The sequence below is a fragment of the Eucyclogobius newberryi genome, unplaced genomic scaffold, assembly GCF_026437365.1.
Source record: "Eucyclogobius newberryi isolate DKJ021-1_F unplaced genomic scaffold, fEucNew1.0.hap1 SCAF_5, whole genome shotgun sequence".
Taxonomy (NCBI): Eukaryota; Metazoa; Chordata; class Actinopteri; order Gobiiformes; family Gobiidae; genus Eucyclogobius; species Eucyclogobius newberryi.
The window spans coordinates 25,666,660-25,680,624 of NW_027316167.1; the positions used below are offsets into that span (position 1 = coordinate 25,666,660).

At 43.4% G+C, this 13,965-nt stretch overlaps 2 protein-coding genes across 2 annotated transcripts; both read right to left on the reverse strand.

The window, feature by feature from the left end:
* Window positions 1-184: 184 nt before the first annotated feature.
* Window positions 185-6,546, reverse strand: lpcat2 (lysophosphatidylcholine acyltransferase 2). Its single transcript, XM_072465048.1, has 14 exons — window positions 6,325-6,546; window positions 5,815-5,957; window positions 4,891-5,108; window positions 4,695-4,807; window positions 4,541-4,601; window positions 3,786-3,844; window positions 3,655-3,689; window positions 3,527-3,581; window positions 3,373-3,455; window positions 3,171-3,296; window positions 2,946-3,099; window positions 2,770-2,868; window positions 1,553-1,694; window positions 185-1,477 (listed from the first exon to the last, which is right to left on the reverse strand). Exons 1-14 carry the CDS (start codon window positions 6,433-6,435, stop codon window positions 1,299-1,301), a joined length of 1,578 nt encoding a protein of 525 aa, XP_072321149.1. The 5' UTR covers window positions 6,436-6,546; the 3' UTR covers window positions 185-1,298.
* A 456-nt stretch (window positions 6,547-7,002) lies between these two features.
* Window positions 7,003-13,586, reverse strand: mmp2 (matrix metallopeptidase 2). The gene is made up of 13 exons (XM_072465355.1): window positions 13,362-13,586; window positions 13,066-13,292; window positions 12,435-12,583; window positions 12,207-12,335; window positions 11,950-12,123; window positions 11,573-11,746; window positions 10,544-10,717; window positions 10,236-10,391; window positions 10,032-10,158; window positions 9,116-9,249; window positions 8,637-8,796; window positions 8,453-8,562; window positions 7,003-8,006 (listed from the first exon to the last, which is right to left on the reverse strand). Exons 1-13 carry the CDS (start codon window positions 13,506-13,508, stop codon window positions 7,903-7,905), a joined length of 1,965 nt encoding a protein of 654 aa, XP_072321456.1. The 5' UTR covers window positions 13,509-13,586; the 3' UTR covers window positions 7,003-7,902.
* Between the last annotated feature and the right edge of the window lie 379 nt (window positions 13,587-13,965).

The following is a 13,965-nucleotide window of genomic DNA, read 5'->3' on the forward strand; positions in this document are numbered from 1 at the left end:
ACATTTTTTAACCGATGTAAAAACGAAAAGGGAACAACCTCTAGAAAAAAAGTATAGTATTTTTACAGGTAACTACTGGCACCTTGTGGTAAGAATGAGAATTATTTACACGTGTACATAATTACTTACAAAATCTGGACACAAGTTCTTAGTAATTAAATAAATCGCAAAAATGTAAAAAAAAAAAAAATGCAAAGTGGTTTATTTTCAACACAAACTTTGCTGTATTAACAAAAAGACAGAATAATGACTTAATGGCTACACAGTATAAATAACTATGCACCCGGCTGGAACGCTGGATGCCTTTTTGCTCACAAATTGGCCTATTTCTTTTCCACAGTGGATTTGCTTCTGTAAAGTTAAAGCAAACTCAGCAACAAGAATCTTCAGTGGAAATGCAAATGGATACACATGCAAAGCAAAACCTCTGGCTAATTATACAGCCATCTTACAACGGTCTGTGTCCCTGAGCGCCGCAGAAAGTGTAAAACACAGCGTGTGCAGTAGACTTGTACAACAGAACACGGTGGGCAAGCAATGGGAGATCATAATAAAGTACTAATTATGCTGCAACATAGGAGCACGAGGAGCCTTTGCTTATGTTTGAAATTGTGTCGATGTTGCAAATTTCACACCAATTTAGAGGAAACCGCGATGAAGAAGCGCACGGCTCAAAGTGTTAACACAAAAGGCAGTTTGAAATGAACGGGACCGAAAACATAATTCATATTGGAGTTAAAAACCTTAATTGTTAAGGCACTATCATTCACGTCAGAATCACTCAAAGCTATGTTTATAGTCAAAAATATTTCACCATTGCATGACAACTAAATATAACTCAGTGATAGAGCAACACTTTAGATTTGTCTGTCAGCAAAACAAATGTAATACGTACGAGAGCAAATTGAGTCTTTAAAATCTTTTTGTTCGTTTCTATTGAGACTCGTAAAATTCCAGTGTATAATCAAAAATATAAAACTAAGCATATTACCAATTTTCTGTTAGTAAAATGATATAAAACAAACATCTAACCGTGACTTTTGATTAAAGGATCTCAATGTTTTGTGAACTGGTAAACGAGAAACAATGAGTTTTAAAAACACAGTGTAATCAATGGAGATTGAATGGATAAAAACGTTAAGATGTAATGTAAAAAAAAAGGTTTCAAAGGAAGTCGACAGTCGATTTTTAAAAAAAAACACATTGTCCGGATGACTGCCTCCGACACCTTTTCTATGTGATTCTAAAGTGTTACCCTCGACTGTAAATGCAACTCTTTAGTGAATAAGTACGTTAAGTCAGTCATCTTTCTTGTCCGAGGTGCTGCTCTCCATCTCGTCCTGTGAAACGCTGTGACCGCTCAGCTCCAGCTCGCCCGGCGAAGCCTCCTGAATGGCCTGGTATCTCTGAAGCTCCAGGTACGTGGTGAACAGCTTGGCATACTCCGGGTGCGTCAGGGCAAAGGCTTGGAATTCATCTAACACACAAAGGAACAACCCGAAATGAAGCGGAACTCACATTGGATAAACATAATGCTAAGTGGGATACTAACTGAACGTGATGAAGCCCGAAGCGTCCGCGTCGATCTCCTTGAAGAGCTTGGTCATGTTCAGGCTGGACACGCCCAGGGCCGAGCGCAGGAGAGACGTGAACTCCTCGTGTGTGATTTTCTCGTCCTCGTCCGTGTCGAACAACTGTGTAAACAAAAAAATGTGCGCGGAATAATCAAATTACGCTTATCCTTTGATGAAGCGATGCATCGGAAACATAATATCCATTCAGCCGGCGTGACATTAGAGTTTCACGCAATAGTTAATGATGAAGTAGCAGTTTACTCGTGGATACGTCATGGAGTTAATGAGTGAGGGTTGTGTTGTCTTCTACTTTTTACCGTTTTGGTCTCAGATAGCTATAATGTGCAACACTTTAGTCTTGTTTATAAAATATGGTGTATAAATGAGTGTTAAAAATGTGTTACAGCTAAATTTGGTGCAAAATCTAAACCTCTAAAATGTAAAAAAAGGTCTAAATTAGAGCGATATATTCAATTCACGGGATATTAAGAGTTTGTATATAATTTAAACCCCATAATAAAGCCCACAACTGAGTCACACTCACAAGAGCCGCACTTTATGAGCACGACTTTGTCCAAGCGGCTGTAACTGCTGCTTCTGTTGTGTCTACACAGACTTCGAGGACCCGCTGTCTGCAGGGCCTTCACATCAACTTAGTCCAGCGCAGGGTGATTTAGTGCACTCTTCCCTTCCCCTCGGACTGTACATCATCATCAGACACAGCTCCTCCTCAACAATGTTATGAAGCACTTGTATTCAACGCCGACACTTTTTCATGTTGCATGGATTTGATTTGTACAGAATGCAGCGTGTAAATGTTTAAACAAAAGAAAATACATATGCTTGGGAATTAAAAGGCGAGGAATTGTGCAAAAATCTATTTGTTTGTCAATCGTTTCCCCTTCGCATTTGTGCACTCAAGTTGTATTGAGAGTGGTTTGTGCATATTTGAGTAATCTGTATTCTCCTGCATTCGTTTCTCTGTAAAGTCCCGTTTCCCCTGATATCTGCACCTATGTTCTGCACTTTGAGGTCATTTAAAAGCGGTCACAGGTCGCGCAGCCCTTTTGGCATGAATAAAAACATTTCCCGCTAACCACCATGAACTGTAACTCTCCATAGATCAATACTGCGATCTACTACGAGCTGTAGTTAAGCGATTTCATTTCGGTTTTGTCTAGACCTCGGTTCTTACCTGGAAAGCCATCCGCAGAACATCCTCCGTGTTGGCAGGTCGACATAAGATCGTCACGCCAATGACATATTCTCTGAAATCTACAGTGCCATCTCCATTCTGGAAATAGCGCAAGCAAAAACCCGACCGTTACAATATTATTCACCAGGGATTATTTGGGGCGTAATTGAACTCACTCTGTCAAAAAGAGCAAATAGTTCCTCCAGGGCCGGGTTTAGCGGCAGCTGAAGGAATTCGGCAAACTCCTCAATGGTGATACGGCCTCCTTTGCAAGATCGTGCGATATTAGCGAATCCCTCCAGCTCCTTCTTTAAATTGTCCCATTTCAAACTGCGATCACAACAGAAACGTGTAGTATTTGTCCATTATTATCTAGCGTACGTTATTCAAAGGAGTCCTACTTTAGCTTGCGGCTAATTTTGGTGAACTCGACGAGCCCGGCCTCCATCGGTAAGGTCAGTTCTCCAGCAGAGATCATGAGGCGACAGTCTTCGTACGTGTGGTCTGTGACGGGAACACCCAAAGCCCTAGAATAAAAACACTTATTCTCAGTATCCAACAGAAGGAATATTGTTTATAACGACGGCTTGATTTACGTCCTACCGGGCCATTACGTCTCGCACTTTGCTTGCGAACAGGGTGGCGCTTTTCTTCTCCTCCTCTGTGGGAACGCAAGGAGGGAGGAACTAACAACAGTGAGGGTTTAGGGTCAGCGAGGCAGTGAGACAACAAGAAGAAGCAGAAATGCACGTGTTACCTCGATCTCCACTGTGGTGTAGGGCTGACATAGTGTGAGGAGCAGCAGAGTGCTCCTGCGTGGACAGAGTGAAGAATATTACTTCTTGTACACAAAACAGAGAAAATAACTATGAGTCAAATACTTACGAGCCAAATCCCTGCCAGGTCCAGGTCACTGTATCCTGCAGAAAACACGCACTCATACAGTAAATCTTCTGCAGCAAGATTTATTATACCAAAAATCACATTATTGACATTTTTGGCTGAACATATCATACCATTTTATTTGGATATCTTAGAAGAACGGGCTGTACAGCAACACCGGGAATGAAGGCACCTAAAACAATACAAAGTAGACATGATGTAACAATCAGAATAGAATCAAAGCCATTGTCAATGAGCAGGATTCAAAATGAGGAACTCATACTTCCCAACCCAAAGTCTCCCGATCAACCTAATCGAGAGACTAAATCTCCCGGTTTTAAGATATTTCAATCGAAAAATAAAAAATTGTCCTTTTGTACGCCGTTATCCTTTATTTTGGTAGCTAAGGCGAGTGGGGGGAACAGCTGACATGGGCGCCGCCATGTTTGTTGTGATTACGCTGCTGGGCGTGTTTCCGTGCCCAGGTCAAATTGAATATGAAATGGACACCATGATGATGAACGACGTGAGCGGTGGCAAAAGTAGTGACGCCGACAATGACAAACCAACGAAAAAAAAAAGAAAAACAGGTTCGACACTGCATGGTCTGATGCAGACACATGTAGAGGAGCAAATATGAGGACGGATCTGCGTCCTACAAGTCATGTGGCTCACATTTCAGTGTTTTCATTCATTAACTTTGATTTTATCTTTTAATTCGGATGAAATTTAAAATCTCCCTCTTAGGGGGGCAATATCCCGCTTTTTATGCATTATCTCCCCCTGCGATGATAAGATAAGTTGGGAAGTATGGGAACCTGCTTGTACATGAACATGATGTGTAGAACATGGCAAAAGAGGGGCAATCTTTGAGCACACAGCTACATACCTTGTTTAAACGTAATAAGACATGATCGATTTGTGCACGTTCCCTCTGGAAAAATCAGAAGCTACCAAAAAAACAACAAAAGATTAGCTTGATCGTAACACACAGATGCTTTTGGACTGTAGATAGTGCAGGCTAAAAAAAGCTGTTGACCAACCTGTGGCCAGTGACCTCCAGACTTGGCTCGGTTCTCAATTTCTTTGATCGTATTCTTCCTGGAGTCTGGGTCTCGTCTCGACACCAACACCGGCTGAAGACAGCGCACAAATCCTGCAAAAAAAACAAACAGGATTCTTTTCAAATACGTGCCTTCTTCTTTTTCCCCCATTTTCCCCCCGTTTTGCGAGACTCACGGCCGAATATGGGCGTGGCCAGGTTTTCCACGCGGGACACGGTGGAGGGCAGACCGGCCATGATGCACACGATCCCGTCAAAGAACGTGGAGTGCGGCGCCACAGCCAGGATCGGGGCCTCGCTGCTGCTCGCCTGCCTCCCCTTCACCACCACCCTGAAGCCCATGCTGAAGTAGTACAGCCTCCCCAACGCGCCCATCACATTCTGACACAGGAACCTGCAAACAAGACACACACATGATGACATTAACGGCAGGACTTTGGCGGGTTACGTCAGCCGCACGCGCACGTCTCTTATTTCACCACCACTTCCTCAAACTCCAGGAAGGTTTATACTGAACGCTATAATGTCCTGATGTCAAATAACTATAATCTGCCTTGAATCTTGCACGCTAAATCTCTAAGCATTAAGACGACAACACGTTTGGCCCATTCATGTTCATTTCCTAAACTTGAGGCCCACGATTTTAAAAACATGTTCCGTCGAGAGGAACTGAACGTGGTGGTGGTTAACTTGTGCTTAGATATGATCTCAATCAAATGAATCATCCAGAATACAAGCTGTAGGATGTATCAGCATGTCAGAAGTCATTACTGAAACAAAGTGCAGCTTTTGGTTTGTTCCTTTTTGGGGTTGTGTAACGCAGTAGAGTCGAGCATGTGAGAAAAGACTCGATAAAGTGGATACGCCTTGGCCAAACAGCAGATTGTGTCGTAAATGTGGCGGACTATAAGTAATAAAACTGCGTTGTAAAAGACCCACTCGATGCAGATACTATTGGTTGCCCTGTGTGCGTTCTGTTAGGTAGTAACTGCATGTGCTCATTAGGGACAAGGTTCATCAGAGTTCATGTAGGCAGGTTATTATAATACTTAATACTTTAATACATAGATGAGGTGTATGTTTGTGTGTGCTTTGGGCACCGTCTCCATCCGGTCATCGGCTCCACGGCTCCCTTCAGGGGATACTTGAAGGTTATGATGACTGAGACTGGCCACGTTACCATGAGAACCAGAGACACGAGGATGGCCCGGAGAGGGACCAGGACGATCCCTATCAGGACACACTAAAGACACACGGACACACAGATACATGGCAAATTAGAGGAAGTCCTGCAACAATCAGAGAAGACGGCTGTCATGAGGCATTCCCTTCATGCTGCTGACATTCCACAGAGCAGGGAAAGAAACCCAGGGCTTTCTAGAAAACAGGTCATTGTTTTCAGCTCGACACAAGCAGCAGCAGCAGCAGCAGCAGCAGCAGCACAAGCCGCTTTCCAGAGAGAGTGAGGGGGAGGATTAGGCCCCGCGTGCACTGGCCATTGATCCACTACATTATTGCACATTTATGGCTCTGTGCGCGTGAAGCTAACGCACAGAAGCGGGGCGTGTTGGCCAGGACCTGTGCATAATTCTGCCCATAACAATACTCACTCGGAGAATAGTGGCTCTGCTCAGCTTTGTGTCCTGTACAAACGGGTTGATGACCGCGGGCAGGAGAAGCGACTGCTGCCGAGGCAAAGCGGACACTCGCGGCGTCGGCATCGCGCTCTCTTCGCGGCGCGGAACCAGGAACAGCGGCGAGGGGACCGAGCCTTTAGGTTATCATTTCACTTCCTCAACACAGGCCCGTTGCTCTCCCGTACGTGTGAGTAAAGCCGCCACGGTCCCACACGCACAGGCTCAGGCGCACGCGTACAGCGGAGCGGGGGCTGGAGCGGGCGCCACCTGCTGGAGCGCTGCGGTATGGCGCGTGTGCAATGTGCGTGATAAGAGCAAAGGAGAGTTTAGAAACAGGTTTAAAGACTTATAATTTAAACTATTGCAGCTGTTCATATATAACAGATTTATCTTTATTAGGCTGAGTGATCAGATGCGAAATGTTTTACGTGTGATATTATAGATGCCCAGAAGATGGCAGTGTTTCATTCTAAATGTTTCCAGTGTGATGCAGAGCAGATGTGGCTTTTACCTTTGCCAAGAGAAGAAATACAAACATTACGACTGTTTTTTTATGTTCCATAGTGACTAATGTGATCATCATTGAAGATACACTTTACATATTTACATGAGCACAGTACAGTTTTCTTTGACAAGAAATTAACCCAAACATAGATTTCAAATGTATTTTATTAACCGTCTTAATTCATGACAAAGTGCCCAACACATAGCAATATCAACAACATAAAAAAGTATGTAAGTAATAAAACAACAACAGAATAACAAAGCAACTGCAGTGCTACATTGTGCACCAACCTAAAAATCTTCTTGAGGCAACCTGTGCCTTAAAATCTTTCTCTGGAAATCCAAAAAGTCATTTTGGCAATACAGCGGCTTCCATAATACAAAGCCACACACAGTCCAATACAAAGTGCTAGGTAAATACAAGATGTCTATGTCTGCAAATACTACTTACCAAGTAATCCCATCCATTGTTACGCAGAGAACAATGTGTTAAGGACAGCAAGCAAAAGCAAATTCTAAAGCACCATTTTCGGTCAGACATGTTGTGCACATTCCGTTAATTGAAATGAATTGCACAAAACAAAGAATTAAACACAAACAAACAAAGGACATATATTTTATTGTAAGCCTTACAGGCTTTGCATAAAAAGGCATGACGTCCATATTACTTTCCTGACCAGCCGAGACCACACTCATTTACAAGAGTTTACGAGGGGTTTCCTCGCCAGGCAAGCATATTACAGCACTGTGTTCAGTGCTTTGTGGACATACCTGATGTCTTAGCAAACAAACAAATAAAACAGGGAATCCAGTCAAGCATGGGTTTATACAGTAACTGGTAAAACTGTCAAAATACTGCAAGACAGTATCAATTATGTAAAGTATCCTGTTGCCTATGTTTGGTTTCACAGGGGCTTTCGGCTAAAGCTGCAACCTCTTTATACAGCCTAAAAGGCAGAGTCGGTGGAGAGGATACTTCATTATGTGGGTGACAATGTCCAGAGGCCAGACATCACTCCTTACCAGTTATGTGTGCTTTCAAAAGGCTTAACAACCCAGCCAGTCTTTTGTGATTTCACCAAGTTTAACAATCTTAAGGCTGCTGTCTTCCAATTTGAAATAGTGGTTCCCTTTGAAGAAGTAGCTGTAATCTAGAAAAGAAAAAAAGTGTTGTTAAAATCTGCTTACAATTAACACATTGTTCTATCATACACACAAGAATATCACTTTACAGGAAAAAAAAGCAAGTCTAAAACATGTCAACCTGAATATTAATGTTGGCATAAAGTTTGACCATCGTTGAATAATGTACATGAGAAATACAGAAGCATCTTTGTGAGGCAACACGGCCCTCTTTATGTCCCCATTCTGACCGGGAGGGGCATATCATGTTTACACTAGAATGTTTACTGTATGTACGTTAGTTAGGTTGTAATGGGGGAAAAAAGTGTTTCTTACATAACACAGGCTCAAATGAACTGCATCATAATCTGTCATTAATAATGTTGTCAGCAGTTCTGTGTTTGTACAATACAGATGGATGAAAAAGTCTCAATTTCCCCTTTACTAAGCACCATTTAGAAGAGAAAGTCTTTACCAATTCCATTCAGGCTGAAGGCAGAGTCGATGTTGTCTGGGATGCCGTTCCAAGAATCAGCAATAAGTTTAGGGAAGCCAGGGTCCATGGCCTGTTGACTGTCATCATATCTAGAAAAACACAGTGGAAAAGACACATATTTAGCGATGCTCAGATTTAAATTAAAGTACAAAGCATTGCCAACCTCCAGAACTGGTCTCCAGAAAACAGGTAGGTCTTCTTGTTTTTCCTGAAGTTGAAAGCAGCATCAATTTGCTGGATATCAGAGGGCAGGCCGAGACTTGAGAGGCTCTTGGGGTAACCTCTTTCCAGTTGATCTCCTTTAAACATCCACATCTCATTCCCTAAAACACATGGACACAATTGCATTATTATGGATTATTAAGTTATTTCTCCTTTAGAGACAGAACAACTTCACCCTAATCAACAATTTCACCCTAAAAGTATCGAAATAAGCTGAATATTTCAACCTCATCAGTACTCAGAGCATTATCACTTTTCTGGAAATGTGTCGTAAACCACTAATAACTGAAGGGACGGGCGCCTTAAGTTTCCCAAGAGCGCAGACCACACACGAGACCTCGGCCAACATTCCAGCGTGGCGAAATATTCAAACAGTACGCAAAAAAACACCGCACTTAGGTGTAGTTACGATCGACTCACCGGCCAAAAAGACCGTTTTCTCTTCTCCGTTTTCGTAGGCCGCATCGATCTTGGGAGGGAGGTCCGGCCAGTACGTCCCCACAAGCATCGGTCCACTCGGCTTGCTTCTGAAGTTCACTGACCTGAACAGGAACCTGGCACGTACAGATAAAGACAGCGGTTTTGCATGGGTGTATTATTGAGGATAATCCCAGTAAGTACGGGGGAAAAAAGGACAGAGGGGGGAGCTGTGGGGAGCCATGTGAGTTTTATGGGGGAATTTTAGTGCGAGCGCTACGCCGGTAGGAACCAGCCACAATGGCCTGATTCATGAGCATCTGGTTTTCGTTAAGGGCTGAAGCTGCAGACGCCAGTGGAACAAGACCTATCATGCAGAGACTTCCAATACACAGCTGTGCAACAACGGCAGCGGCTCGATACTTTTCCACTGACCCAATTGTAGAAACAAAAGTGCACACCACAACTATAAAGATGAGGTGAATAATATGAAAGTGTACATCATCCGTTCTAACAAAATTCCAATGGAAAATCTACAGTCACAAACAAACAGTATCGTGGACTTTACATTTCATCATGCCAAGACAAATTAGGATAAAGCTAGTCACATTATAAGCTTCATCTTGGCTTGAAACTGTGAAAAGGAGCACACAAAACTGGACTGTGACTGGACCAAATATACGGAAACATTTAAACGACTCTACACGTTTGAAATCTCACATGGTCAGCCAGTGGACACAGCAAACTGAAGCATAATTACAGCCCCTGACGCGAGCCCGCTGATGACTGTTTTGGTTGTAACTGCGTTTCCTGCGTGTGGGAGCAGCATTTATCACCGTGTGCCGCACTGCTTATTACACGCCACTCCTGAATACTGCGCGTTTCATAGTATTCACGCCACAGTTACGGTGTGTTTTACCTATCCTTAAAGAAGAACGTCTCCCCTCTGATTTGTGCCACAGCGTCAAAGACAACGGGTTCGTTACAGATGTCCATGGGAGTGACTGGCCCTTGTGTGGGAGGCATGGGCTTGTCTGTGGGAACACCTGCATACAACAAACATTAAACTGATTATTGTATTGTATTTGAGGCTGTGCCAAGTTCTCATTTCAAGGCCTTTTACCATAAAGCTCCTGAATGCCACTGATATCGTCCTGAGAGAGGCGGAAGTCTTTGGTAAAAGTGTAAACAGGAGCCATCAGTGCGCCGGGGTCCTGGGAGTGCTCCAAACCAAGAGCATGGCCGAACTCGTGCGCTGCCACCAGGAACAAGCTGTAACCTGAAGAAAGACGCTGATTAAAACTACGTAGCGCACAGTACAAGGAGTAGGCAATGCACTCAACAAGACGACAAGACTGGCACAAACAACATTTAACATATGACACTGCCGTATATAAGACACGAGCTTTTCTCAGAATACTTTGGTCGCACCTTGGTCAGGACAGAATCCCCATTTGCGGTCGTCATCATAACTCTTGGTGGTGGCGCACCACATCTTGCCATCGCTGCGTCCAGATGACGTGCAGGCTTCATATGTGTTTCCAAGGAAGGTGAACGGGAAGACGCAGGGGCTTCCCTCGCCATTTCCTCCCACTGTCGACATGGCTGCAGGAATAAATGAAGAATATGGTCTGTATAAACGACTTCAATACCTTATATATTTTAAATTATTATGCATTTGGTATGAATAAATAGAGAGAGAGAGCAAATGACATATAGAAATGCGTTAGTGTGTTTGATAGGGTTGTCCTGAGTGAGCGTTGTTGGAAACTGCATGAATTAAGATTTTGAGCAGATGATCTAAATAACTAAAAGATTAGGCAAAAGTCCAAAGAGCACATGCACACACATTGACTTGCTTTCAAATGAAAACAAATCTAAACCTGGAATATGTTTGTACTAGCGTTGTTTTCAGATACAACAACGTTCCCAGTCTATAATTCAATGTCCTCAAAATAAAGTATAAAGGTCAAACTCTTTTCTTTGGAAACGAGGTGAAACAAGCTGGAAAAATGCTCTATTGATCAGAATAAAATACAGGCTGTTGAAAAACCACAAGGAGACAAAAAAATCCCGTCTTACATGAAGCACAATTCTCAGTTTGGCTTAAATCTCGAGGACATGATTTGGACCAGCGTCATTATGGCGAGTGATCAGGATTGAACTTGACTTATTTCTCGTGGGCAGCAGTGAAAGCCAAGTGCATGGAATAAATTATCATTCTTTTATAATGAAATGTAAGTGTAACTTGTAGATGTAAACTTGTGACCTTGGGTAGACTTTGTGCACTGGTGACGGACTAATCTTGTCTCGACTAATTTCATTTCAACTGGGTTTGGACTGAACTCAGTGACCACTATTTAAATTGGGTGTTACTCTGGGTGTCATTCTCAGACAATTAAACGTTAAAAGCTCGTTATTTAGTAGAGAATAACTGCTCGAGTACAAATGAAAAAGTACCGGTTTCAGGACAGAATCCGTAAGTCGTGTCTTTGTCATAGTCTTCAGTTGTGGCACACCAGCGGTAGCCATCATCTCTTCCTTGAGTGGTGCATCCATCATATTTGTCTCCTTGGAACGTGAAGGGGAATTTGCATGGTGCTCCTTCTGCATTCCCACCAAGAGTAAAGAGTACTGTAAATAAGAACACAATGTAATCGCAGGAAGATCAAACGTCACTAGTTTCATGGAAGGACAGTGTCATGGCAGTTAACCTGTTAGTACCATGGACAGCAACAAAACACCGATCAATTAAAAATGACGGACAGGCACGCTGTGACAGATACTTGAATGACTTGAAGTGAATTCCATTACTGTGAGTGTGAAAGCAAACTCACATTCATGGGGGCAGAAACCGTATTTGCCGTCGTCGTCAAAGTTGTACGTCGTGGAGCACCACAAGAATCCGTCGTCGCGGCCCTGATCGGTGCAGCTCTTGTATTCCGTGCCCATGAACAGGAAGGGGAACTTACAAAACTCTCCATCGGCGTTGCCAAACTTTGATTTCACAACTGTGTGAGGGGGAAAACCGTATTAATAACGAATGTGCGAATGGTGCGCTGGTAGACGGGCGACTGTGCGAGCGCAGACGTACTTTGTCCCTCTCCGAGAGTCCACTGTTCGTCATCGTCAAAGTGAGAGTCTCCTCCAATCCCGGGACCGGGAGCGAAGGCGTGAGCCAAAAGGCCGTCTTTGCCGTCAAAAGGATATCCATCCCCGTGCTCTGCCAAGTTCGAACACATTTTTTCCATTTGAACAAAAGCAGAAACACAGAACCGATACTTTCAAAAGACACTGTAAATACTGTTTAGTCGAAATCTACCATTACGACCGAAGTTGATCATGATGTCGGCTTCTCCGTCCATAAGTCTTGTGAATGAGAGTGGGGTGACGTCACTCCACACTTTAAAGGCTCGGAAGAAAGCGTCGTTGATGACTTCCTCATCGAGATCGGGTGTGTAGCCCAGGATCCTGCAAAGAGACGTGCCCTTCAACGCTACATCGTGACACAAAATCAACTGTAATTAGGCCTCTCAGAGCTGATGCATGAATTATACGGTTAAGAAATACCCCGCTGGAGTCTGCAACCCCAAATTTCATGTACCGTGTGTCCTTACAGTCCATAAAAAGAAAACAAAGACTGTTCCAGGCCAGTGCTGACTAACGCTCACTCAGGCTCACTTTACGGGCCAGGACTCATAAACTCATGATGATATAAATGCCTTGATTCACGATCTAAGAGCAAACAAAAGAAAAGACTGACTGCTGCTGTAAATACCAGCATCTTTGGCTGTTGTGGGGGTGGGGCAGGGGTCAAGCAGGGCCGAGGTAAAAGCAGTAACATTTTACATAAAGCGTTTGACTAGAATTGTGCCGTGTAATGTGGAGGAGTTGGCCCTTGTATATATGAAGATTCAAAAGGTGCTGTCTTGTCTGGGATGAAGGTGTCTGACCTGTAGGTGACGTGGTTCTTCCCCCACATTGGTTTTCTGTGGAAGAAGTTGTAATTGGCCACATCTGGGACGCCACAGCGGGGCTTTTTCATGATCTCCACCGTTTTGGAATCGATCTCTCCAGTTTCTGGCAAACGATTAAACTTTTGCATTTGCTTTAAAGTATCCTTCAACTTCACCAGGTTACATCTGTCTTGTGGGCATCCATATAATTTATTCAAATAGTCCTGAGCAGAAAAATACAGATTCCGTTATTTAGTGACTTCAGATAACAGAATAGTGTTAAAAAGACTTACCAAAGCGATTTCTTTGTCTGTTTTGGGAGGATCGTCTCCTGGAAATCTGATAATAGGTGAAGGAGCAGCAGTTGCAGACTTAAACGCAAACAGAACCAGAAACAGTTTAGGAAATATCCGACAACTGAATACTGTCGAAAAATCCATATTAAATGCGTTAAATGCGTTAACTGCAGAGGAGTTGCTCAGTGCTTGTGGTCTGCAGCAGCAGTGCTCAGTCCTGCTCCAAACTCCAACTTTAGGATTTGTGCTGCACACGCACTTTGTGTGAAGCAGCAGCGGGGGAGGTCTGCCTCTGGAGGAATGTGTCAGACTGACTCACACTCGGCTCAACGCAGAGCAACAACACGTTATTACGGTAATGCAGCATAATTCAGCCACAAACAGATACAAAGCAGAAGGTTTAGCTCCGATGTAGCCTCTTTAGCTTCATTTGGCTAACACCGCGTGCCTCTTATATCCCTTTGATCTCAATACACACATGTTTTTGCTTCTCTAACAATGACCACACAATTTTGCTAAAATAAAACTTTGACTTATTGTTTGAAATCCATCTTTCTGACGATAGTTTACTGCCATCTGCTGGTCATAAGAGGTAATACAG